This window comes from Lissotriton helveticus, chromosome 4_1 (assembly GCF_964261635.1).
Source record: "Lissotriton helveticus chromosome 4_1, aLisHel1.1, whole genome shotgun sequence".
In the NCBI taxonomy this organism is placed as follows: Eukaryota; Metazoa; Chordata; class Amphibia; order Caudata; family Salamandridae; genus Lissotriton; species Lissotriton helveticus.
The window spans coordinates 2,117,311,878-2,117,339,633 of NC_136063.1; the positions used below are offsets into that span (position 1 = coordinate 2,117,311,878).

At 43.1% G+C, this 27,756-nt stretch overlaps 1 protein-coding gene across 10 annotated transcripts in view; it reads right to left on the bottom strand.

The window, feature by feature from the left end:
• Positions 1–27,756, bottom strand: part of DCX (doublecortin) — a 358,719-nt gene that overhangs the window by 283,699 nt on the left and 47,264 nt on the right. For all 10 annotated transcript variants that reach the window (XM_078688805.1, XM_078688814.1, XM_078688811.1 and 7 more), the window contains exon 3: positions 22,313–22,653. In XM_078688805.1, the coding sequence (XP_078544931.1) occupies positions 22,313–22,653 (341 nt within the window). The remainder of the gene's footprint in view (positions 1–22,312; positions 22,654–27,756) is intronic.

The window sequence follows — 27,756 nt, forward strand, 5'->3', positions numbered from 1 at the left end:
TTTCTTCCCCAGTGTGGCTCATGATGCAAGTGCATCCTATATTAAGCATTATGTTTTAACTTTGCGGAGCCCTTGGGATTAGGGAACTTTAATAAGAAAAGCAAATGGTAGGTAAATATAGGATAAGGGTAAGGAGAAGGACAAGGATAAGGATAACGATAAGGACAAGGCAAAAGGATGGGGATTAGGATGAGTATAAAGTATAAGGATGAGTGTAAGGATAAGGACAAGACTAAAGGAAAATGAATGAGGATGAGTATAAGGAAAAGGGATAAGGGATGGAGATGAGTAAAAGGATACTGATAAAGATAAGATTAAGGATAGGGGATGGAGATGAATATAAGGATAGAATAAATATAAATATAGGGATAAGGGAAAGGAATGGGGATAGTGATGGCGAGAGGGTGAGAATGAGCATAAGAATAAGGACAAGAACAAGGTCAAGTATAATGACTATAAGAAGAGGATACGGATAAGGATACAGATTGGGACATTTCTAAAATGTAATACTAGTTCAACAAGCACTAGTCATTGAAGGAGTTGCTTTAGTAGGGAAAGATTAATTAATTAAGGTATCCAATTTTTTCTTAAATGTATTGAGGGTGCTTTCCCTGCAATGGCTAAATGGGGGTGCATTCCACAGCCTAGGCCACCAACAACTGATCTTAGGCAGACAGTTTGATCAGCTTCTTGACCTGAAGAAGCTGATATATGTGGGTCTAGGAATCCTAGAGTTTGGTTTGTATGTATGGAATCCAAGAGACTTCCAGCCATTTAGATATTATACAGATAAGCTTACAAAATTACATCTGCCTCATATTGCTATCTGAGGCTTGTAAAAAAGATTGACAAATTCCTACCTCCTGCGCTTTTGAAAAATGTGATGAATGCACTGGTACTTTCAAGGATCGACTACTTCAACAGCCTCTATCTGAACCTTACATCAGGCTCTCTAAAGAGGCTTCAGACTCTGCAGAATGCAGCTGCACGCTTCCTCTTCAAAATGCCAAAATATGAATCTGCTAGAGGTGCCATCAGGAACCTCTATTGGCTACCAGTCAGACAGCGTTACAGGTACAAGGCCCTTTGTCTGGCCTATAAATCACTGCACGGTATGGGGCCAGTCCGTTTCAAGGAGAAACTCAAATGGTATGTCTCTGCCCAGGTTCTGCCATGAACCTGTCTGTCCCCACATTTAGGAGGACCACCTGGGGCGATAAGAGCTTTTTTAGGACCACAGCTGTGCTCTGGAATAGCCTACAACTGACACTAAAAGCTGCTCCCTCTGTGCTCATCTTCAGGAAGGTCTTGAAGACCTGGCTCTTTTCACAGGACTAGCAGGCACACATCCATCTGCAAGAAATCTTGTTCTAACAGCTCTGCATCTATACCCGCTCTCTATAGCGCCAAGACGCCCTTTGGCATGAGTTTGCACTTTACATATAATAGTCATTCATTCATTAAATCCCATCTTCCAAAGGTATCCAGAGCAGGGCATTCTATGCTTTGTAAGCATTTTCTAGCTTGGAAAGCCAGACTGGTAATTGTACTCCAGCATTCTGTGCCCTTTGAGGATGGAGGGTGTAAACCATAGGTATGCCCAACACAATGGCACTACAATAATCTAAACAAGAGTATTCCAAAGTAGTCAAGGACCACCGGTATGGAGCAAACAAAACGGCTTCACTTAAGGCGTTTTTAGGATACTGGGGTGTAAGAGTATCCCACTACCCTGTCTCTCCTTTTGTTTTGACATACTTAGCAGCGCACAGCTGTGAGAGCTTTCTCAATTAGAAGCCTTCAATCATTGGTTTCTTTTTGAGTTATTTTAAAACTTTAATTTCTCACTACCAACCTCTGTCACTATGTCGAACCTGGGCTTAACGTATTCTGAGTCAGAAATAGCAGACATCCTATCTGACACCAATCTATTTGCCGACCCTGCGGTCTCACAGGCAATTGCCCATACCTCCGAATGGGAAAAGCTGACTGAAGTAAAACGTGAGAGGATACGCACTATCCTCCACGGCACCATATTGAAACAGTACCTGATGAAGAACGCTGCCCCAAAAGGGCTGTTAGTTACAAATGCCCCTAGAATTTTTCTGAATGATGCCACCTTTAGGAAGGAATGGGCCATGATCGCGTGGCACTGTACCCGCGACTGGCTCGTTCTCATTATCAAGACAGCACTGAGATTATCAGAGACCCTTCAGATTGAAATTCAAGAGACTGAGACCCGCTTCAAAACAACAATAACGGGTTTTAAAAAAAAGCTAGAAGAAATTAATAAAGACCTAAACGAGTACAAAGAAAATTTATTACAAGCCAAAGTCACCAAATTTCAGAAAGACCTGGATAAATTTGAATTCGAAAAAATATACCCATATTCTGCGGCCTCGTTTACACCGCCCACAAGAAATTCATCTAACAATGCTCAATCAGATGGGGATTCATCTATTAGCAGTGGCTCTAGCACCGGCTCCTATAAACAAGGCAAAAGGAGAGGCAACAGAGGAAATCGAAACAACAGAGGGCACCCTGTATTTCACAACCAACCCCAAGGATGGCCCATGCCTCAGCAAACGATGGACATGAGACAACAATTCCCTTTCCATCAACCACCTTACCCAATGATGGGATGGAACCCGGGCTTTATGCCACCAACCAACTTCGCTCCCCAATATCGCCAGCCTTTTTTAGGGATGGGCAGGAGAGGAAGAGGGAAAAGAAGAGGGCCCAACCAAGTATCGTGGGAGAACACGGACATGGTGAGCAACCACACCCGCAACAAGGAGCAGCAACCGGGAACGAGCGGCACATAAGCCTGGTAACAAATCTCTCTGATAAAATCTTATCCCCAATAGAAACCAAGGTCCTAGAAAAAGGATTAGGCTTCATTCCCACCTCCCGACCACACAAGTTTAGACTCCATTGTGAGCTTGGAGCTTTTTTCAGGAAACTGAAACTTAAGGCCTTCTTTGAAGGAAAGGAAGACCCCAATGAGGCTTTGCGTAACGGTGACACTAGCCTTAGATTAAGTTCTACCTTCAATCCCCCACCGTATACTGTACCCGCTGCCATCACTGCCTTTGAACAGGCTGTTTTTCTAGATCTTGAGAACTGCCAAGACCCAAAATCTTTTAACAACTTCACCACTGCGGAATACCATGCATTACAAGGCTTAAAAAACGATCAAAGTATCACCATAAAACCCGCGGACAAGGGCGGAGGATTAGTCATACAGAACACCACTGACTACGATAAAGCTTGTAAATTACTTCTCAATGATCAAAAAAACTACAAACCCTTGCTGGTCGATCCCACTGAGGATCTCAGATCACGGATCTCAACATTAGTAAGGAGAGCGGAAGAGGACGGACTCATCTCTAAGAATGAGGCAGATTTCCTCAATATCAATGATAGCATTATCCCTTACTTTTACACCCTCCCCAAAACCCACAAAAATCGGATGCCACCCCCCGGACGTCCAATCGTTTCCGGAATTGGCTCCTTACTGGAACCTCTGTCGCGCTTCTGCGATTTTTACCTGAAGCCGCTAGTACAGAATACACCGACCTACCTTAAGGACACCAAGAGCCTCCTCCAGTTACTGGAGAGCCTAAGCTTTGCTGAAAACACTGTAACCCTTGTCACGCTCGATATCGAGAGCTTATATACGAGCATTCCCCAGGATGATACAATCAAGGTCCTGGGAGCAGCCCTAGATTCTGTCAATTGGACCTACCAAGCCTCAAAAAGTTTTATTTTACAGTGCGCAACCCTGGCACTTAAAGAAAACTTCTTTTCGTACCAAGGCAATCTCTACCTTCAATGTACCGGGACCTCTATGGGCAGTACATTTGCCCCGAGCGTGGCGGGGCTTTATGTAGCAGACTTTGAGGCCAAATACATCTTACCCACTACCAGCCCCTTCTTTCAGTCAATACAAGTATGGCGTCGCTACATCGACGACGTCCTGGTTCTGTGGACAGGCAACGAAGAAAGCCTTCAGACCTTTCTAGTATGGATCAATAACCTTGACCCTAATCTAAAATTCACGTACGCAACCAGTAAAACTGAGGCCACATTCCTGGATGTCACAATCCAAATCGCTGGAACTAAACTCACCACTAAGACCTATCATAAACCGACTGCAAAAAACAATCTCTTGGAATACACCAGCTTTCATCCTCGTCCTTTGAAAGAGAATCTCCCTTACGGCCAATTTTTACGTCTGAGACGTAACTGTTCTGAATTACATGACTTCAAAGTACAATCAGCAGAATTATCATCCAAACTAAAGGCCAGAGGATACCCCACCGCAACCCTGAATAAGGGCTATAAAAGAGCTTGCAATCAGCCAAGGGAGGCCCTCCTGGAGGAAAGGGCACACGACCAAAAGGACATTCCCCTGACTTGCGTAACAACATACAGCACTTTGTCAAACATAATGAAAAAATCAATCAACAAGAACTGGCGAATTATATCCAGCACCAAAAAGACCTGGGAAAAACCTCTCTTTTCCTTTAAGAAAGGGAGAAGCATAAAGGATGCTCTGGTCCACACAAGACCGAGACCAACAATCACAGAAACACCGAGGTCAGTAACCGACGTCTGGGGTCTCCCTAAAGTGGTGGCCCACTACCCCTGCTCCAATTGTAGTGTCTGCCACTTAACCACCCATACAACAACATTGGAACTTGAACCAGGCAGAACTTGGACCCAACGAGACCATACAAATTGCAACACAAATAATGTGGTTTATCTCATCACATGTCCATGCAATTTACGGTACGTAGGCATGACCGGCAGAAAAGTAAAACAGAGAATCTGTGAACACCGGTCAAATATCAGATGCAAAAAATCCACCACGAAAATGAGCAAACATTTTTTGGAATGTAACCACACCACCAATGACATGCATTGGACAATAATAGAACACATTGGAAGTGGTAACAACATCAATCACCGTCTGTTCGAAAAGGAACAAAGATGGGTCTACAGACTTGGGACCCACCTTCAAGGGCTGAACGATGATATTCCTTGGAATTCTGTCCTGAACCAATCCTAATAGTGGCCAACCATACTGAACTACGCCTACTGAGATTAAAATTGTCAGATACTGTTTCCAAATACACCATCTCTCAACAATCTAAGACGATCCCAGAGATTATTATGACACCACACTCGCCTGTCATAATATCACAATACAAAGGTGTTAACACCAACATTGTTAACGGACGATCAACATGCCCACCACTACTCTACAGTCCTCTGTACCTTCGAAAACCTACAGTCATGACGAGCGTATATATGTCATGGACATTGTGTGATGTACTCTTGATTGGCCGGCGGGACCCTTGTGGTCCGTTTGTAAGAACACCCTTCTGATGACATTAAGACAAAAACCTAAACCAGGAATAGGCATTGGCACCTGACCGTACAATTAACAATTCACTGCCAAAGATCGACCTGGTTCGAGTCATCAGTTGCCATGAACAACGACACCACCAGCTCCCATTGGCTGCACGTGCGTAGCGTCACTTCTCCACAGTGCGCACCGATTGGCCTTTCCTCACGCATCGACGTGACACGACCACGCCCACCCGGAAGCAGAGTAACGCTGCGTTTACTTAACGCCCTCGCTGCCTCGAGCAGACATCTTCGGGGTCCAGCAGAGGGTCGCTACAGGTACACAACGGGTGCCGAGCGTCGAGGGCGTGAGTATAAAAGCCAAAACCTCCCATCAACAATACTTCACTAAGCTAAGTACCATTTTGAGTCGTCTGACTCCTGTCCTTTATTTCTGACGACTGCAGGGTGTGCCAATTACGCTCCCACCCCCCTCCTGTGACCCATGGTGTGAATTCATCACACTATAAAAGTGAGAAATTATTTTATTATTTTACTATTATCAGCACGATCTCGATCGCGCCGACATTTTAGGTTGATAGCGTTTTAACTCACAAACCCCTTGTAAATATCATTCGATGTACATAGCACGTATAGCACATATCACTACCTACCCTTAACACTCGATAATTTGGGGACCAAGGTGGTGTTAACTATACTGTTACTCAACCACATGATGTCTCTGATACCACCAACTGGAGCACAAAGGACTGCCAATAGGCGATCATCAATACAACTCATTGTTTGTTTTGTCCCTTTTGTTTGTCCTCGTTATTTTTCTTTCCCACAGGTGCAGAAACCGAAAATTCGGAAGCCTCCTAAACCAGGAGTTATTAGAAAGACAATTTTTCTTTCTAATTTTCTTGCACTTTTTTCACTATTAATTTTCACTTTCACGTCCCTAGGTAAGGGTGGGCCTTAGCGAGTCCATACCACCAGGGTTTATTCACATTAAGTCCTGAAGAATGCCAGGTAAATTTACACCGTTTCGTGGCTGAAACATGTCGACTGACTTAGGAAACTACCACTTAATTAAATGTGGACGCATTTCCTACACATGATTTTAATTTTAAGTCCTTAGTGATCCTAATAAAATTAATTCTGATACACTACAGACTTCTTTTTTACCTCACATCATTCACTTAAATCTCTTTGCACAACACTGTCCTTACCCACCAACCCGCTCCGCAGTAGATCTGGCGTTGTAGCACACAGAAGGGACGCTAGGTCCCTTCTGTGGGGCCCGATGATGAAGCATGTCATCACTAGTTGGTGAGTGAGGGCTTTCTTAAAAACGCCTTAAGGTAAGCCGTTTTGTTTGCTCCATACCGGTGGTCCTTGACTACTTTGGAATACTCTTGTTTTGTTTACTTGATCGATACTGGGGTGTAAGAGTATCCCACTACCCTGTCTCTCCTTTTGTTTTGACACACTACAATAATCTAGCCTGCCATTGACAATATCTCCAATTACGAAAGCATGCATGGAAGGTGTGGAGGTGTGACCTCCTTACAAAGCTGCATAATATGGTGCAGAGTGTTGCTAATCACAGCATTATTATTAATGTACCTTGGCAAGGTGTTATAGGCGTTATAGACAACCTATTTATATACTTCAGATTCAAATGAGAGTGGCTGGTTGATCGAGTAGAAGAAGAGAAAAGAATTTCATGAATTTGAGGGGATGTTGTTAAGTCCTTTGGTTGCCCCCCATTAATCTGAAATCATCTCTTTTGATCCATGTCTCAATATTAGTCAGATACCTCAAATGGTTGCGTAGGTTCATTTTGTTGTGGTTAGTTCTTATTATAACTTTTGTATCTTTCACATAAGATTGAAACCATAGCTGATGATTTCTGATGTCTATGAAAAAGTCAGGGAGAAAGAAATGAATCTTGATGAGCTTGGCACATAGTTATAAAAAAGATGGAACAGAAGAGGTTCTTAAACTGATGAGACCCCACTCTTGCTAATAACAGGGAATACTGCGATGGAGTTAGTTTCTGTGATCAAAAGGATGTAGGATCGACCTTTAGAGAAGTAGTGTAATACATGGACTTTAAAAGGATGCTGTCATCACACTTTTGCGGTGGGAGTTGTAAATAATCGAATTGATCTATTCAGTGAAGAGTGCAGGGAAGTGGCAACACAGCCACCCTGGTGCCACACCATAGAACAGATATTGATTTTAAGCTGCTGTAGTACCCTACCCACTGCCACCTCAGACACCTGACAAAAATGGAACTGAGGTTTCAGGGCCTGTTGAACTGGAGGTAGTGATGAAGAAAAGGAATTTAACGATGGGGTTGAAAATGTGGCTTCTCGTGTTCAGCAGTCACCTGGATTGTGTCCCTGATCTAGAGTGATACTATGATACTGAGGGATTATTGGTTTGGATACTCTTGGGCTGAGGACTGATTTCAGTGACATACTCAGACCTAGCAGAGAGTTCTTCGCACACAAGATTTGTGAGTGCCATAAAATGATTGTTTATGTCAGAAACTGCCCTGGTGATAGATAAGGATATGTGTTTTGTATACAACAAGATGTTTTGCTAGGTATTTCATACATCATTTTCTTTCTAATTTACTTTTTGTTTTATGATTCTTTTTATTTTGGTTCTTGTGTTTTTTTTCTGCGGGCCAGATGATTATTATTATTATTTTTAACTGGGTTTATGTAAGCAAACATGCATAGCAGTAGTGGCCCCAAAGAAGGGGGAGCACGGTGTTCCATAACTTCACAATCCATTTCAAGGGGCCAGTTGATTAAGACTTACAGGACTCTCATTTTTTAGCACTTGAAGAGCTGCTTACGGCAGAGACAAGATGCCCCATGACCAGGAGACGTTTGTGATAAATATTGGGCTTCTTCACTTAATCGTGAACACTGGTGCTTATAGCACAAACTCGACCAAATGGATTGAAGCGCTTTTCATGAGCACACATTCATTTTTTGTAGGCATGGGAAGATTAAGGGATTTGCCGAGAAATACAGGATGTTGAGCCTACGCCGGGACTCGAACCTGGTTCCCCAGCTCCAAAGGCAGCAGCTCTGGCCGTCACACCACATCTTCACACCGCTTGAAAAGTTTCATATTTAGTGGTTAGTTCTGTTATAGGTGGCGCGAATAGGAGCAATGGACTGGTGCAGGCTCCCTCCTGACGAGAGACCAGGCACTTTTTCACACATTAACCACTGGATATCATGGATCTACTAACGTAGTCTTTTGTCCATCTAAAGTTCCTCAAATTAATAATAGCTGTGATAAATGTGGTGGGTCTAAGTAAATTGTTATGTATCGCTATTTCTATAGCGCATTGTGCCATTCACATACCACTGAAGCCTTTTAATATATATTACCTTTTCATACGGTGCGGATATTTCCCTCCAAAGGTTACATACATACAGCTGTCTCTAATTATTGGTCATTAGCGCGGTGGCATATTTTGGTGGCCATTGGCACGCGCAGCGAACCCCTGCCCACTTGCGCCTTCTAAGACACACACAGGCAGCATCGATTGGCCCAGCTGTTTGAAGCTGCCAGGCCCGGCTCCTCCAGCTGAGCGCTCTTTGTGAGCCCGGGCCTGTTGCCTAGCAACCGGCCTCCGCAGCTGCTATGCGTGGCAGGTCTGAGGGAAAGGAAGCACATGCTCGGGAGGCAGGGTGGGGCACCAGCGCGGTGCCATCCATCCTGCAGCAAAAAATATACACTGCACCCACGACCAGGGACCATCAGCAAGCGGGCGCCTCGACTCCACGCAGCGCTCTCTGCCTCGCAAGGAATCAAAACCATCTGAAACAAAACCCAGCCAGCCCAGAGCACTGGTTTGGATTTAAAAATAGCCGTGTGAGTGGGAGAGCCAGGAAGCCGCAGCGTTTAGGGCTGCTTGCAGAACCGAAGGGTGTGCGGGAAATAAATCAATGGCGCTTGTCACTTCCAGCTGTCTCGAGCTTGGTAATCCGAACGATGCTTCTCCCTCTGCCTTTTACTCTGTGTTTCAAGAAATAAAAAAAAAAGATCGGTGGGGGTAGGGTGGGCGAGGATCCAGGCAAAGGGCGCGAGCAGGTGGCCACGGGTCACTGGTTGGATTCCATCTGATCAATAATGATTTATGGGGCACACAAAGATGGCCGCCACCTTGCGTCTGTGAGCCCACATTGTGCTCTCACTCCAGTTGCCATTGGTAACACACCGCATTGCATTGTAAATTGTAAATGCATTTATGTAGTGCTTACGACCCCCGAGAAGTCATTGAAGGGCTTTTTCGGTGAGTAGCACGCTACTCTAGAACCCAAGATTAGTAGCTAATAGGTTAGTGTTTTCTCTTTTTTTCTTGTGCATTGATTGTGTTAGGTTTGTGCTCTGGATTTCATGCATGTTTAGTAGTTTGGAGTAGGGATTGAATGATAGGAATGGGGTTGTATTTAGGAAGTAGCCCATTTCTTCGTAAACAGTGGTCGCTTGTGCTTGGATGACTAAAGAAGGGATGAAAGTATGATAAGGATGTTTGGGAGTTCATAGTAGTCAGAACGATTAGGAGGGGATGGAAGTGTTTTTTTTTATAGAAAGATGTAAATAATTTATGCATACACATATATGTACATACGCTGGGCAAAGTTAGGCTTGAATAAACCCTACTATATGAATACCTCTAAGTACATTGAAGTGGCAATATTTACATGGTCTACTGTCCACATTTATCTTGTGGTACATGTTTTATGATTTCAAATAACTGTAATTAACATATATGCATAAATACACACATACCACTTATTGGAGTTATTAGTAACAGGCATAACCCTCTATATATGCACCTACCTGTATCACATATTTGAGCCATCTTTTTGGTCAGGACTCAGCAGCAGTGTAGAGGCATTTAGTAGTGCACGACAGTCCGTTTCTCCATGCCATCAAGTTTAGTATTTTTGTCCTTGACATTTAACCTTCAAGTCAATGCTACAAGGTGTCTTGGACTATTAGGTTCAACGGCAGCCAGCCAATACTAATTACCTAGCTGTATTAGGTTGCCACATCAAAGCCTAGGACAGGAAACGTTGTGGGTGATGACATGGAGTGAGGTGGCCAACAGAGTCCATAGGCATTTTGGAAGAAAGGCGAAGAAGTTGCTGTCAGCAAACACTGTTAGCGATTGTACTCTCAATGTAATAAAATATTCATTTCTAGGTAAAATTGGTCCCTACCAATCGGAGGTCTGTGTTCAAACGTATGCAGGTGTGCAATGCCCATTGGGCTCAAAGGGCTTCAGCCCCCCTCGTCATGTTCATCTGCCCGGGCAGAGACAGCTTCCCCGGCACACACACAGCCGCACCCGAGTACTTCACAGGTCTTTAAAAGACCATTTACATGTTAACAAGGTTTTGTTGCTTTTCACCCTTTCTTAGTGTCCCTGCAACATGCATCTCCACTCTGCATATTGCTGGAAGAGTCACCCCCAAAATTTTTAGTAGCCCTCCAACCCCCTACCCGAAATGTTGCTCTAGTTGTGCCTCTCGCCTTATGCCACCTGTTAGACTCTGGGAGTTGACTAACCGGTATTGTTACTGGGAACCAGCACATTTATAGTGCCAATCTACTATTACTATGGCTTCACAACACCGTCCAATGGTCTGGCGTTAAGACGTTACAAAGATTTCCATCACAAGGAGAGGGCCTGATTCAGTTTTGCAGATATGTGAGTCAGTATGCTGCTTATGTTAGTGTTAATGAGTTGTAGCCTTCTTTGGTGGCGGAGGCCACAGGGCTGCACCAAATTAACTACACAGTTCCTTGGTTACTGTTGCCGACTCTTAAGCAGGCCCATTTAATCTAGTGTGGCCATCATTGTGTACTGAATGCAGCCCATCTATGCCAACATTGTGAGCGGTGCTCTGCATTGGAAAGATTATTGTCACCAAACTGCAGTGATTCCTGCTGATTAGCAATGAAAGTACAGTTAGGTGCTATGTGGGTTGAATTGCTTCTGTCGTGTGTTTACTACATTCTTAAACACAACCCACCAACATTCAAAACTTTGGAGTCGGGGTGATACAGCTGAATCATTTCCATAGTGGAAGGTTGCGATGTCAGAAGTCCTCTCTGCAACAAAAAAAAAAAAACCCAGAACTCTAGCTCCAGAAGATGGTGTGTCAGCCTGCTGGTGCAAACCGTTCATTACCTTGGCAAACCTCTTTGGACTGTCACTGATCTGTCTTCATCCTTCCAGAGATGTGGGCTGAAGACGGCCAAAAAGAGAGAGCTGGAGAATGCGTTCTAGTTGAAGTTATGTAGTTAACCTCCAGCTCCGACCACTCTCTGCTCCTCTTGGCTCACACTCAAGGAAGCCTGGACTCTCAGGCATTGAGTATATAAGAGTAACAGGAATCTGCAGAGACCACACTGATGCCAGGAGTATGCGAGGAGGTGCTTCTACTTTGCAAATGGTATTTTGTGTGTAGTGCCTTAGGGATGTGATTGATGTTGTGGGTGATGTTCTGTGCGATTTGTATCAGTGCGGTAATGGTACGGATGATGTTCTATGTGTGGTAATTTAGGATGTCTTCCGTCATTATATTGTATTATAATTGCATTTATATAGCACTTACTCCCCAGATGAGGCTTCAAAGTGCTTTTTCGGTGAGTAGCATGCTACTCCAGAACCCAAAAAGGATTAATGGTGAATTAGAATATTGAAATATGAAATTAATTTGAGCGGTGGACATGTTAGTCTGTTATTTGGATTGAACAGGATAGTGGAGGGAGGAAGAGGGATGGGTTTGCATTTATATAGCGCTTGCTACCCCTGATGAGGTGTTGAATCGCTTTTCTACGAGTATCACATTACCATGGAACCCAAAAAGGATTAGTGATGAATTAGTATGGGGAAGTATGAAATTAATTTGAGCGGTGGAAAAGACGCAAATGTTAACAGCACCATTTTCAAGTAATGAGGACTTACTTTCTTGGTACCGAAACATTTCCTATAAAAGACTTTCCTAGTAAACAAATCATTCTCTCAACTGCAGACAATTTCTCAAGTTTTCATTCTATGGATAGCCTTAATGTACCCTCCATTAAAATGCTCAGTTAAACGCCCTAGTTTGTGATAGTACCCATTGAAGAATGCCATATGACAAAATACACAATAGTTTATTTGTCCTCTTGCCAGACCAAGGTTGCAAGCACCATTTTTTCACACTGCAATAACTGGCCAGTCACTAGACATGGATGGTACAAACTGTATTTTCTGGAACAACTGGACTAACGCTCCTAGCACATGTAACAACATTTCTTGTGTACACAACAATCGAAAACAGTTATTTTAGCTGCAAGGCGCTAGAGTCAGCATGAATAGGACACCCGTTCATGTTTGGAGGTTTAGTTACCAGACACATGCAAGTGCCCACAGAACACGTTTACTCAGGCAGTCTCCTAAATATGTAGGCCATCACAAGTGTTTGAGGTCCGCATTTAATGGGCTACTTAGATAAACAGAACACAAACTGTACACACTTGCGAGAACAATTTCACAAGCAAGGACCAGCACGGACCACAATTTCATTGTGTGACAAACCAGTCAATAACAGAAATACAAAATGTGCAAGTCTGGCATGATATACAGAAGGATGATAGGCAATTTAGGCCATATTTGGGAGAAAAGGCAAGTAAACGTAAGATTTTTGTAATTAAGAAACCAACCCCATTCTGATTGCCGTCTGTAGGGAGGAAGAGCAATGGGGAACATTGGATAGGATTCTGTGTGTATGCAAGAGCCTATTGTGCATGTACTACTATTTGTGCTGTCAAAATCAATAACAATTTTTTTTTTAAAACAACCCTAGAAGAAGAAGTATATTTATGAAATACAAAAGTCAATGGCCCTAACACACATGGTGCTTTCTCCCTGGAAGCCGGATTCAATATGATTTTTCTTGCACAGGTCTGCCATGGTTACCCAGGCAGGAAAAACCTACAGCTGAAGGCCTACCCCAAAAGGTACAAGCAGGCAGCCTATTTGCAGAATGGTTGCTAGGTAGGTCTTTCTGACTGCCAGGTCAGCTGAGACTTTGCCTTCAAAAGTCCAGCAGTTCCCCAGTCTTTTAATGGGGTAACCCCGAGGTCAGTGCCTAGAGGCAACACAGTTTTGGTAGGAGACCAGCATCTGGAAACCTCAAAATAACTCCCTAATTGTGTCTGGACATGGTCGGAATGAGACAGAAAATAGGCCATGGCACCAAAATAACAGGGGTCTTCATTTGCTAATAAGATAACTAAAAAAGTGGTCTACATTTGCAAATCAGGGCAATTTTTAACAAGTAAAGACAAGCTCCATACGTACACTGCAAGCTATAGACTGCACCATGCTTTTGTGCTTGCTGCAGGAAATGTTTGAGGTAATAAAAGGAAGAATTGGCTCCACCAGACCATAAAACAGGCACACAAACAGCAACAAATGTCCCACACACTGACCTACCAGACCACCCTTTGGGCATTACCAGATTGCCCTATAAGACAGTCTGATTCTGTGTCTGGACCCAGGAGTCCTGGAGATGTATGCTAGCTTTTTTCAATGGCTGCACAACAATTAGGAACTTGTCAGCAACACTGCCTGCCTCCCTGAGACTTCATATGAAGATAGACAGAGTATACGCTGCTGATTTTATCTGTATACTAATAAACAATAATGCTAGTTCCTGCGGTATGAATGATGATACTGTAAAGCCCTATTCACTATTTGAAGAATCTTGCATAAAATCTTTTGTCAGTTTATTAATTTAATCTGTCAATGAGGGGAGGGATGCCTGCAGCTCCGTATGTCTTTTCTACCACATCACATGTTTTATCTATGACATATTAAAGAATGGTCTTCCCTCAACCAGCTAATCTATCAGCCGCGGCCGGTAGTGGGAGTACCGGCCGGGTGGTGACGTGGGGAGGGGGAGGGGCAGGGTGGGAGGTAGTAATATATGGATTACGGAGTTTAACAGGTAAGTAAACATATAAATACATTTAAAAAAAATTGTTGCGTGCACTGCATCACCAAATGCGATGCAGTTCGCGCAACAAAATTCGTTTTATTTATTTATATGTTTACTTACCTGTTAAACTCCGTAATCCATACATTACTACCCCCCACCCTGGCCCTCCCCCTCCCCACATCACCGCCCTGCAGTTACACCCACTACCGGCCGCGGCTGTAATCTATCTTATCTATCTATCTATCTATCTATCTATCTATCTATCTATCTATCTATCTATCTATCTATCTATCTATCTATCTATCTATCTATCTATCTATCTACCTATCTACCTATCTACCTATCTGTCTATCTACCTATCTGTCTATCTGTCTGTCTGTCGGTCTGTCTCTATCATCTGTTCACTCAGCCTTTATGGCAAATCACTTAATCCCCCATGCCTAACAAAAAATGAATGTGTCCTCATGTAACGCAACTGGTGCTATGTAAAGCGCTCCGATACGCGATACCTTTGGGTCAAGTTCGTGCTATATAAAACTCCGTGAAATAAAATAAATAAATACATCAAATGAAAAAGAGCGCCGTAATTGACACATTAATTATTGTCTGCACATGATTGCATAAATAATCATAGTAAAAATACTTTCAGGCTCTTGTTCCCAGGTTCCCATATAATTGTTTCTGAAATGTGCCACATGATAAGTTAACCAGTTTGTATTAATTTTATGTCCATATTATAATCATCCTCAAAGTATGTGGCCATTTATAATGGCAGCACAGATGTCTCCCCATACGGAAATCCGGTACGTGAAATCGGACTTTATTTCGTGAAATGCCAGGTCATAGGATTAAAAGGGGGCAACAGATCAAAAAAGTATCCCGCCGACAAGTGTGGAAGGGTATGCTCAGATGTGAGTCCCTTGCTCACTGCACCATCAGGATTCAAGCAAGCCGGGCCGAAGACGGCTGCAATGCCAGAAACCGGTCCCCGGAAGCTTGTTTCCTTTCCAGTAAAGAATTGGCTTGGTAGTTTGGTCTGCCCTGTTCCCATGATGCACTGGGCCAGGGACAGACTAATTTGCATGTAGCCAGGTTCTGAACTGGGATGGTGCAGTGAGCTAAAAAACGGTGATGGATCAAGCCCTGATCTTTTGACTGGGTAGGAGTGTTCTGCTTAATTCAGATGCTCTGTCCATCACCACCCCCCTTTTTGAAGCGTTTCGGCTGGCTCCTTCTGCTATCTCTCTCTCTCGATCTCACCCTCTCAATATATATATATATTGAGAGTGAGAGATACCGAATCAGATATAGTGTATAGTGACAGCTAATTATAGACACATAATATATAATTGTGTTTTCATGCATTTATGTATGCATATGTATGGACTTAAAGCAACCTGGAGGTTTGGCTGTCTATTTGAGAATCTTTACCCTAAACTGTGACCCATGACTGCTCCTTCGCACAGCTGCAAAAAAGTGCAGTGCTAGCAAGCCTGGGGGTAATACACAGCATTAAGACCCAGCTCCGGCAGATCGACGCCTCAACTTTTAACCAGCATTAGGAGATGTCAGCTCTTGTTTCTAATCCACAATGAAGGGTTTTCAAGTGTGCCGGGATGTCCTTCCGGGTTCCCAGTGTTTGCATTCTACTGCAAGCCTTTGATATACCTCATTTACATGTAATCCCCCAGCCTGCCAGCAGCTGATAAGGTACCTGATAAGTGTAAAATTCAAGTCAGGCGAATTTAGATAATTCTGGCTTTTATTTCTCTTGGGTTAGCTCAAATATATCAGGAAAGACTGCTCAGATTTATCATTTCTGACAAGGTCTTTACTTTCCATTTAAATTAAGAATTCAGGAAAGATTCGCATGACAGGCGCATATTTTTAATCTTCCTTGGTTTGTAAATGGCACTTTCCCATGGTAAAACGGGGAACATAAGAGCAATACCTTCGGTGACATATATATTTAACCAGCAGCAGGCAACCCCTTTCTATTGAATGATGTATTAGTGCAGCTTCTCTCCTGTCACTAGCGCCTATGTCTAGACACTGAAAAGCACACAGACTTTGGAAACAGCATATTCCATCCTCTTGCTAAAGTGAACTCTCAGTATCTGCACTATCTCTTTTCTTGCTTCTGTTGGAAACCAACAGCATTACAGAGACACACCAACCAATAAACAGAAAGATACCAAAGCTCTTTAAATATACTGTTGATACTGTTTGACACGAAAAATTCAATAAAACGATTTAAACCATAAATACACTGTCATGCCATCTGAGCAATCAGTGTGCTTGATGCTAACGCAGGAAAAACATAAGAAAATTAATCCATATTTGTAAAGCTGAAACATTTCACCCCTTATGGTTTCTAGGTGCTGGGGCCCGTCGTGGAGGTTAAGTGAGCTATTGCCCATAGTCACGTTATGTTATGTTATGTTAGTTATGTTTGTATAGCGCATGGCTGCCCCAGCAATAGGGCGTCCCAGCGCTTGCAGACGGGTCAACCAACAGAGAGCTGTGGAGGATACTGTGAGGGGTGCCTGATTGGTAGGTTCAGCTAGGTAATGGTACTAAATGGAGGCGAACAGCCAGGTTTTTATTTTTTTCCGGAAGAGCCAGTGGTCTTGCGTGGCGCATGCCTCATGGGGGATGGCATTCCAGAGGGCCGGGGCCAGGAATTGGAAGGACCGTCCGCCTGCTCTACTCTTGCATACCCTAATTGTGCGAGCGAGGTGTAGGTCGGCGGAGCGAAGAGCACGATGCTGATCTGAACTGTCACCAGCGATCGAACCATGATCCCTGTGCTCCAGAGTCAGTCGCTCTGGCCAATGCGCCACACTTCTCCTTGAACATGGAGAGCACAACACAATAGATCACAAGTCACACTCTGGTATTGTGCAGATTCAAAAAATGTGCAAAATGCACATGGACTGATTTTCAAAAGGCACCAAAATGTGTCCAATCTAGAAAGTGGGTGTGCGCATTTTGTAATAAATGAGATCCAATGCGCTGGTTGGACAGCATTAGAGCATCACCTCCTTATTTACGAAGGGGTCCACTCTCGTATCCTAATACCTTTGAACCTAGTTGGACAAAATTCAGCATGCACTGCAATGCAAACAGGGGTAATTTTGATATTTAGTTACATCTGCAGTTCTTGTGCTAGCCACCCGTCATTTACACCTATCTGTTAATGGCAAGTTAAGCACAAAACGGTATCCTGTGCATAGAGGAGACTCAACCATTTTCATATATATGAAGGGTATGTCAGGGAAGGCTTTTCTCCTCTAGGAAACTCAAGATTGCTTTTTAAAACAATAGAGGAAAGAAACAAAATCACATTTTAAAATTAATGACCCATTAAACAAATAAATAAATCTCCCTATTCAGGAAGATTTTCCATGCAGAAAGCCAATTTGGCCTTGAGTTGGTGTTTCTAGACATAGTTTTGTAAATCTGTACCATCTGCAAATATAATTTCCAAGACCTACACTTTATGAGATAAAGATTTCTGAATACTAAAAAAGTCAGAAGTCTCGTACAGTAGAGTAGTATAATTCCTTTCTTTGAGTCAAATTCACAAAACTTTCATCCATAGGCCAGATTTACTTCTGAAGTTCAAGAGTATGTCAGGAGTAACTCAAGACCAAGTGATACAGAATTGTTTTTGAGACTCATACCAAATAAGAAGTTAAAGCACAATCTATGGCAACAACAATAGATTAACCAGAGCACACGGTTGTACTATAAATTGTGCGAGTTGAACATAAGAACATCAAGCCCAAAAATATTGTGCTACCAAATTCAGCCTTCACTCTACATCTACATACCTTGAAGGTAAAAGAATATTTTATTCCTTTTAATACATGGTCACACCAATACTCATCCAACAAACAGCTTAAATCTCTTATATCTTGCTGCTTCATATGAGAGAGATAGTATGATTGTAGACAAAGAATAAAAGCGGAAGCTGTGGTATGAAATGAAACGCACCGATGAACAATTAGGAATTTATTGCAAAAGCACATTAGGACCAGTAACATGTAAATCAGGTTTAAAAAAGGGTGTAGCAGGCATAAATAGTAACATGTAGAGATATTCTTTCCTGCAATGAACTAGAGGGTGCAAAGATGAAACATGTTGCATAAACCTTTCCTTTGTGCTGAACACTCTCCATTTTAGAAGAACAGATTGTAATTGTTCCAATTGCAGCAGCAAGTATGGTCTGTAGTTCTGTAATTGCCTTTCACCTTGGCTGCTGGCTCAGCTATGTAGGTTTCCTATTACAAAGGATGGTATACATCACACTTCGATTGGCATAATTAAATAATAGATAGGATTCTATACTGCGGTTACAGCCTTCCCTTATATGTAATATATATGTATGTGTGTGTGTACAAATATATATATATATACATATATATACATATGACTAGAAACGCTCCAACCCAAGAAAGAAGAAGCGGGAGCCCAGAGGAGAACAGGAAAGGAAGCCTTTATTCACCCGGTAACAATCCTGATGGCGGCGAATGCATTTCGGCGTGTGCCTTCGTCAGCGCCCAACACCAGCATGACTCATAAGTGTAGTTCCTCCCTGCTTCCATTTACATGGTGAAATCGAGTTCGCCCCTCCCCCTTGTTAATACAGCTCAACAGGTGCAGCCCGTTCTCCATTCTCCGGACTGCAACTCCCAGGGTGCCTTGTAGTACAGGTAACCCAGGATGGTGAGTAAAGTCTTGTGGGGGGGTTTCTTGTTAAAATTACCAAAGGAACTCATAAAGCAGGGTGAGATGTCATGTCCCAAGTTCAATCAGGCAACCCCTCGGGTCTTCTCAGACTGCCACAGCCTCCCGAACCAAAAGTCAATAGTGCAGGGACTAAACTGCGGATGCAGAGTGCCCACGAGGGAGGTACAATACCTCCACTGCTCCTCTCATTCAGTGTGGGTGGCGGGAACCGGACAATTCTATACCTGGGACAAGCAAAATGCCGCAAAGCAGACCAGTTTACATCCGGACCCAAAGCGTGGCAGGGGCTTCCGAAGTGCGTTACTGGCAACCGCACAAATATGACTAGAAACGCTCCAACCCAAGAAAGAAGAAGCGGGAGATATATATATGTACACACACACATACATATATATTACATATAAGGGAAGGCTGTAACCGCAGTATAGAATCCAGTCTAATATATATATCTAATGAGGAAGGCGTGGGTGCCGAATGCTGTAATTACCCGTGAATAAAGTCTCCCGAAGTGAACCCCGCTGTGTCCCTGGATTACTTCGAAGTAAAGTGGTTGTGTGAGGCTTATATATATATATATATATATATATATATATATATATATATATATATATATATATATATATATATATACACACACACACACATATATAAGTATGTAATATATATATATATATATATATATATATATATATATATATATATATATATATATATATATATATATGTATGTGTGTGTGTTTGTGTGCTACCCAGTGGCGGTTGCCGCTGGGTAGTAACAGTTAGGACCACGTTTCCATAGGAAAAGCATTTTTGGCGTTGTTTGACTAATCTTCACGAAAGTAAAACAAGAAATTTCATCCACCTCAGCTCCCTTCGGAAGCCTTCAGGGTCATCCGTCAAGGGGTGCGAGAAAAACGGGGTATCCCAAAACCCAATTTTCCCCATGAAATCCATGCAAGGACAGCTGGTACACCCAAGAACTCACACCACCGAAATGAGACAGTAAAAAGCTGGAAAGGAGATGGTGCATAAGCAAGGACACCCATGACAGGGCGGTCTTTAAGACCTCCCTCAATCCCTGCCACCGCCTACTGAGGGCAACGCAAAGAAGACAGTCCTAGCCACATGCATAAAAACCAGCACCTACAATACCAAGGAACTTTTCAACATCATTAAGAAGTTCTCTAACCCGGGTGCCAGCAAAAATAACATCACACCCTCACAGGAGCTATGCAACAACCTCGCCGACTTCTTCCATGACAAGACTGCAACCATATACAGAAACTTTAAACCCAACCCACACCTGCGGACTTCCTCGACAGATACACCACTACCGCAACTGACACGAACCACAGACGGACCACATGGAACCTCCTCTCCTCCCAGGACACCACCTCCACCATGAAATCCATCCACTTAAGAGTACTCACAGATATATGCCCGTACCGCAACTTCAACCTCGGAAACCAAAGGATCGGCCAGGAACTCACCACCCTGCTCAATACCTATATCACCACTGCAGCATTTCCCGATGCCTGGAAACATGCCGAAGTTAGACCCCTACTCAAAAAACCCTCCGCAGACCCCAGCGAACTTAAAAACTACTGGCCAATCTCCCTGTCCCATTCCAAGCAAAGGTACTGGGAATGATCATCAACAAGCAACTCATGACACACCAGGAGCAAAACCAGCTACTCAATGCCTCTCAATCCAGCATCCTTAGCAAACATATCACTGAAACAGCCCTGATCACAGCCACTTATATCATCTGAACTCTCCTTGACCGAGGAGAAATAACAGCTCTGATCCTTCTCGACTTCCCGGCAGCTTCCGACACCGTATGCCACCACACGCTGATCCAAAGATCTCCACCACATTGGCATCCAAGGGGACATGCTCAGATTGATCACCTCCTTCCTCACCGAAAGAACCCAGAAAATCCACCTCCCACCTTTCAGCTCCGAACCCAACTAGATATCCTGCGGTGTCCCCCAGCGCTCATTCTTCAGCCACACGCTCTCCAACGCATATATGACCCCGCTGGCCACCATCATCAGATCCCACAGTCACAACATAATTTCCTACGCAGACAACATCCATTTCATCCTCTTAAGTAACCGACGACCCCACCACCACCAGTTCCAACTTCCACAGATGCATGACAAGCATTGCCGACTGGATGAAGAACAACTGCCTGAAGCTGAACACAGATAGGACAGAAGTACTGACCTTTGGCAAGAGCATCAACACATGGAACGATTCCTGGTGGCTTAGGACCCCCACCCACTCCCTCCAACCATAATCCTCATTGACAACAAGCTCACCATGAAATCACAGATCAATGCCATCTCCTCCGCTTGCTTCCTCACTCTGCACATGCTAAGTAAGATCTTAAAGTGGCTACATCTACACACAAGACGCACCATGACACAGGCCCTCATCACCAGCCGACTGGACTACAGCAATCCCTCTAAGTAGGAATCCCCGCACACCTCCTACAGAGACTTCAGACCACACAGATGTCCACAGCTAGACTCATCCTCCTCCTTCCAAGACAAACCCAAATCACACCCCACCTCAGGCAGCTCCACTGGTTCCCCGTACAGAATGGATACCAATTTAAGCTGCTGACACATGCACACAATGCTCTACACAACCAAGGACCCACCTACATTAACCACCGCCTGAGCTTTCACCAACCCTTGCGAAGACAATGCTCCACCTCCCTTTCACTTGCCCACACTCCCCGTATCTACCGAAGCAGAAGTGGAAAACGCTCCTTCACCCACATCGCAACAAAGACCTGGAACATAATAAATATATACATTGTTTATATGTGAAGCTATCTGGTTGCATATATATGGAAACATGTACAGTAAACCACTTAGCTTCACATTGGTGTTGTCAATATTCTGCCTACAATATTTTAGGAGCACAATATTTAAAACATGATATGTGATAGTATACCAACGTGTGACAACATTTTGAGGCACAAAACAAGTTGGGAGGATACAAGTTGAGAAAGCTACCTATAAATATTGACATGTGATCAAGCAGTAGAAGTCTGTTATTTCAGAAGTCAGTTAAACACAAAGTGCTGAAATTGCAGGTGAAATAATAATATAAATATCTGTAGTTTCTCACTTAAAAGAAGTAGACCATACCTGCTTGCCATCAAGAGTGTACAACTTCTTCACAATACCAGTTTCCAGCTTGATTGCTTCGGTGATGTCGGTGAGCACTTGCTCGAATGAATGCGCCGTCTTTTTGTTCAAAAGCACGCGTACAGCCTTTCGGGGTTTGACTCCACTGCGGATGATGGTAACTAGTTTCGGGCGGACAAACTCCTTGCTCTCCCTGCCCTGTCCACTGTTGCCGGTGCCCAGGGATTGTGGGGCTTTTTGATTGGCCGATGTCTTGACATTGACTGACCAGTTGGGGTTGACGTTCTTGGTGTATTCAACTTTCTTGAAAAAATTGTCAGATGAGCAAACGTAGCTTTCCCCTTAAAAAGATAAATATGTTTTATTATCACCATCTATAAGATTTCCATGAGTACATACAAACTATGAATCAGTGATCAGAGAGTGTAAGTGTGTACCATGATATTAAAATATATTTGTAAAACAATATGAAGTTCAAACAGCAATAAGGCATTGCGGCCCAACAGTGTGCGTCTGGTGTTGTGGGGGGTTATATGTACCCCATTGCTAATGGATAGGGAAAGCCAGTAACCAATAGAAAGCCAGCAAAAATAGTACCCTACCAGTAGCACTGAGCAACACAGACCCCAGCATAGGGCCATCCTGTTATCATTAACCAGTTTTGTCAAATAAATTGTGTTTTTTAAAATCATAAATGGTTTATTAATCTAATTCAAATCTATAAACTACCACAGCTAGTTTCTTAAAGTTGTGTCCTGTCATTTGTCTCACAGATCATTCCGTTTTATGGATAAAGTAGGATTTCTCCCCAAACATTTACAAATACAATTTGTTAAAAATCTTTGGAGCCAAGAAACCATTTCCCTAGATGTAAACCTTTCAAGAATAGGAAAGTAGATATTAGACGATGCTACTGGGCAGCTGATCTTACTGCCATTAATCATTGTACATATGAACCACAGATTGACCCCAGCTTCAACATGGACATATGGTTATTACCCGGAAGAAGTTACAGGGGAGCGCTATATGCTAATCCTTCTAGAGTAAAACCAACAGGGCCCACCAATCAATCGGTCAAGGTATGGAGGGACTCTACATCGATTTTGGTGTGGAAGGACACAATCACGCTGGCCTCCCAACCCTGGGACTCAGCCCAGTTAGGGAACATGAAGGTCACTTACGAGTTTGACAGATGGGACCTAATTGGTTTATCCTCAGGGGGGACCTGTGGAGGGATGGTGGAATACTCTCCTTTGACCAGTTGAGAGACTAATATGACCTAGCTGCCTCAGAACACTACAGATACCTTCAGGTCAAACTCACGCTGCAAGCGGTGACATCCGCGGGTGATAATCCGCCAGAGTCCTCACCGCTAGAGGACAGAATACTAGATGGCCACCTTCCGGAGAAAGCAATCTCCATGATATATAAAAAACTAAAAAACAATCCCCCCAATACCATTCTCTGACTTCGGGCTCACTGGGATCACAATGTAAATGTCAAGGTATTTGTAGAGCGCACTGCCACCAAGAGGTTTCCTGGCGCTATTACTCATACCGCTGTGGAACCCTTCCTGGCTTTCCCTGTGAAATGTCCACTCCTGGGCATCCCCAGGGTGAAGCCAGGCATCCTAGCGCTGTTGGGGCCGGTGTGGAGGTTAAGCAAGCTATTGCCCAGAGTTGCAGCGTGGGGTCCATGATTAGAATAGGCACCAAGGCGAGAATTGTAAGGTTCGAGGAAATTGAGCCCAAGACCCGCCAAAGTGGGAATTGAACCCTGGTCCCGGGCCAGAACTCTGCATCAGGGTCTGCCGCTCTAACCATTGAGCCACACTCCTCCACTGGATGTAGCGGGGCTGGATGATGGGGAATGGCTACAAGCGCTTGCATCCCCCAAAGAAACAGCAGTCTCATCCAGAATGAGGCTTGTTCAACTCAAAATATTACATAGGATATATTATTCCGGACCAACATTGATGAAGATGGGCTATAGGGAGGACACAGTTTGAAACAGGGGCTGTGGGTTGGATGGTAGATTCATACATACACTCTGGGAGTGTCCATTAATCCAGAGATACTGGGAAAGGGTCACGAACTGTATGACAGAAGTCATGGGGGTAACCACTGATTGCAATATTAAGTTATGTCTTTTAAATATCTGAGGCCCTACAGACCTAAAAGTCAAGGATACGGTATGGGTGTCATTGGGAATGATGGTCGCAAAACGCAATATTGCAAAACTGTGGGGAGCGAGAGAAAAACCGCCCCTGAGGCTTTGGGAAAATTACATGGACCATTATATGTTCACAGAAAAAACTGTATATATTTCAAATGGCTGCCCTAACAAAAGGTCGCAAGTATGGCAGAAATGGAACACTTACCGGGGGGACATCTGTGAGCCGCCGAGAGACCTACCAATTATGGACACTGAGTAATGCTTACCCGACTGATGTTTTGTGATATTTTCTACCCCGGCGGGGGATATGCCCTTTATGTCGAAGGTTGCCGATTGCAGCGTGGTACATGATATTGTCTGTAATGTGCTATTTTATGTATTAATTTGCCTTTAATAAAAAGAACAGTTAAAAAAAAAAATCGGAAAGAAACACATTTTGGTTTCTCGACCTCAGAATGACTGTGGCTCCACCCGTCGACTAAAGAGAGCTAGGTGGAGAGCTGGGTGGTGTAGGACAGGTAACCAGGTGAACATCTCAGGCCTGCTCGTTCCTAGCTTGTTTCGTCTTGTTATGCTGACTGAAAATTGGTGTAGGGTAAGAACCCAACAGGGCCGTCACAAAGGGGGGACTGACGGGACTTTGTTCCACAGGGCCCACTTGATTCATGTCCCCCACGCTGTCACATACGTCACAAACGTAGTAACCAAGGACATTGTTTTTTTATTTTGAACGTTGTGCTCATGCACCTGGGAAAGACCCAGCATGACTTTAGAGAACCAGGCCCCACTTAAGCATCTGAGAGAGTCTATGGTCATAGATTTTAATAACGCTTAGAGTGTCATTAAGGTATTGTTTTATGAAGAGGACATTACCAGTTCAACTAGCCTGGCAATGAATGCTAGCTCACAACTAAAATGCTGGTCACATTTCCTTTACAATTGACTATACTAAAAACTAAAAAACAGAAAATAATCCTCCTAAAATAAATTGAGCAGGAGGGGGATGTTTATGCCAGTGCTTACTGGGAAATTCAGAACAAACGCATGGGTTTAAGGTCAAGTTTGTAATGAATGTGCTGACCTTTTTTGTATCTAGTAGTGGGGCAGGAAGGTGACTCAGAGACAATATACATGATGGATTAGTGAAGCAAGGAGATAGCTTGGTGCTCAGCTGGTGGAAAAAGATTGGATTAAAATCAGCACGGTTTTATATCGGGATGGGAAGAGCCTGCTGCAGGTTGGAAAATGGATAATTTTCAGATAGTTATAAATGTTCACTGTCTGGCACATGATAGGTAACTGAAATCAAGGAGTGGCTTGCGGAGAAATTGTTTTTTGCTTCCAGGGGCTGGGATGAATACACAATAAAGGAAGCTGGTTTCCAGTTTTCTACACCAATGTATTGGCTTCCACATATCAACGTACAAGTGCCTAGCAAATGGTGTCCACACCGCTTTCGGCTGAGAATGTGAAAAGATGTAAGTTGCCTGCTGTTTCCGTCCTCACTCATTTTGAAATTAAAAGTGATAGGAGGACCACGAGAAAATATTAGGATGGTTTCACAATAGCAATATTAATACACATCATGGTTACAACCTCTGTATGGATCCTTGTGCTAAAAAGTGGCTCCATAAAAACAAATAGAAAACCAGGACATTCGAAGAAACTGGCCTGCATGTGGCTAACATGTGGCACAATTTAACACGCTCTATTCTGAAAGAACATGTAGTAACTTGGAACACCGTCTGCAGATTGTTAAAACTTAGTACAAAATACTCAAGAAGGGTAAATACTCAAGAAGGGTGCGCTGCAACGTAATGATGAGAGCTAAAAGTGTATACTACTCCAATTTCACATATATAAGACTAAACAAGTTGAATGACAAAAGCAAGCCCATGCTTTCTCCATAACGCATCTAATCTATACATATTACACTCTTCTTTCTCTCTCACATACAATGTGATAGTACAAATTCTAGAGATTCATAAAATGGGAGATAGTTCAGAGGATCTGAGGATCTGGAATCGCCTCATTTCGAGTTAAAGAGAAGAACCAAATGATGTCCACTTTAGAAGACTTCTGAACCAGATCGCCCTTTGTCTTATGCTTATTCTCTGAGTAGATAATCCTTACTCCTGGTTTATTGCGTGAATTACTCAGGAATTACATAGCATAAGAAATGCTTACTCACAGAAAAAGGACTGTAAATCAGATCCATGACTAAGCATGTCTTACTCTTGGAAATTCATGGAAATTTATGTTCAGTTACTAAAGCACCCTAACTCACACAGGTCTCTTGGATTTGAATTGACCTAGGTGCTAACTGCTAATATAAGCAGTAGGAGGAGAATATGTGTTTTTGAGTGGGTTTTGCTTCGTCTAGAAATGTTAACAGATTCAGTGGTTGCTGCAGAAACAGTAGTTATTAAAATGTTATAATTCATGGAGGGCATGAGAGGTAGCCTCTTATGTGTATCTCAAATTCAAACTCGCCTAGTGATACAGCTCTCAAAATGCACAACGTTTTTGTTTTTGTAAAAGAGGGCCACAGTCAGTAGTGATTTCACAGACAACATAAATGTTGTATTGTTCTGTATTAGCTTACGTACACAACAATACAAAGAACCAGTTTGTATGAAGGTACTCCACGTGAACAAACAACGGAGTGTAAGTGATCAGTGACAAATAATTAATTAGGGGAAAACATATAAATCATTTAGAACTTTGAAGTGGTTTGGTACATCAGTCAGAATTAATTAGTGGGGTGGAGTAGAATTCACTGCCTAGTGCCCCATTTCTGACAAAAAAGTATTTTTATCATCTAAAAAGACTATAAATCATCTATGTGTCATTTCTTTAGTGATATTAATTTCCCGCAAGGTCTTTCTCGGGATCAAAAATGGTAGCAGCCAGTAGCGCTTGGTAATGCTGTCGATAACACCTAGAGGAGAAGAGAACACATCATCTGTCTTTGTGCTGTTGAGAGGTCAGGTTTTGCTCCTTGCCTTGTCTAAGTCTAACAGTGCAGGAGGGCCCAGAAATGTGATGGATTAGTCATGTACCTGGAGGCAGTTTCACCAATGAAAAGCACATACTTACATGGAAATAGACAAATCACCAGATCGACTTCTGCAGAACTGTGGAGTGAACTATTTATAGCTCTCTACAAAAAATGTACCGAATCTAGAATATTTAATGTCACCATATTGATAAGCATATTTTGGTAAGTATAGATGTACTATTCTTAACTGCACATGTACGTATGTTGA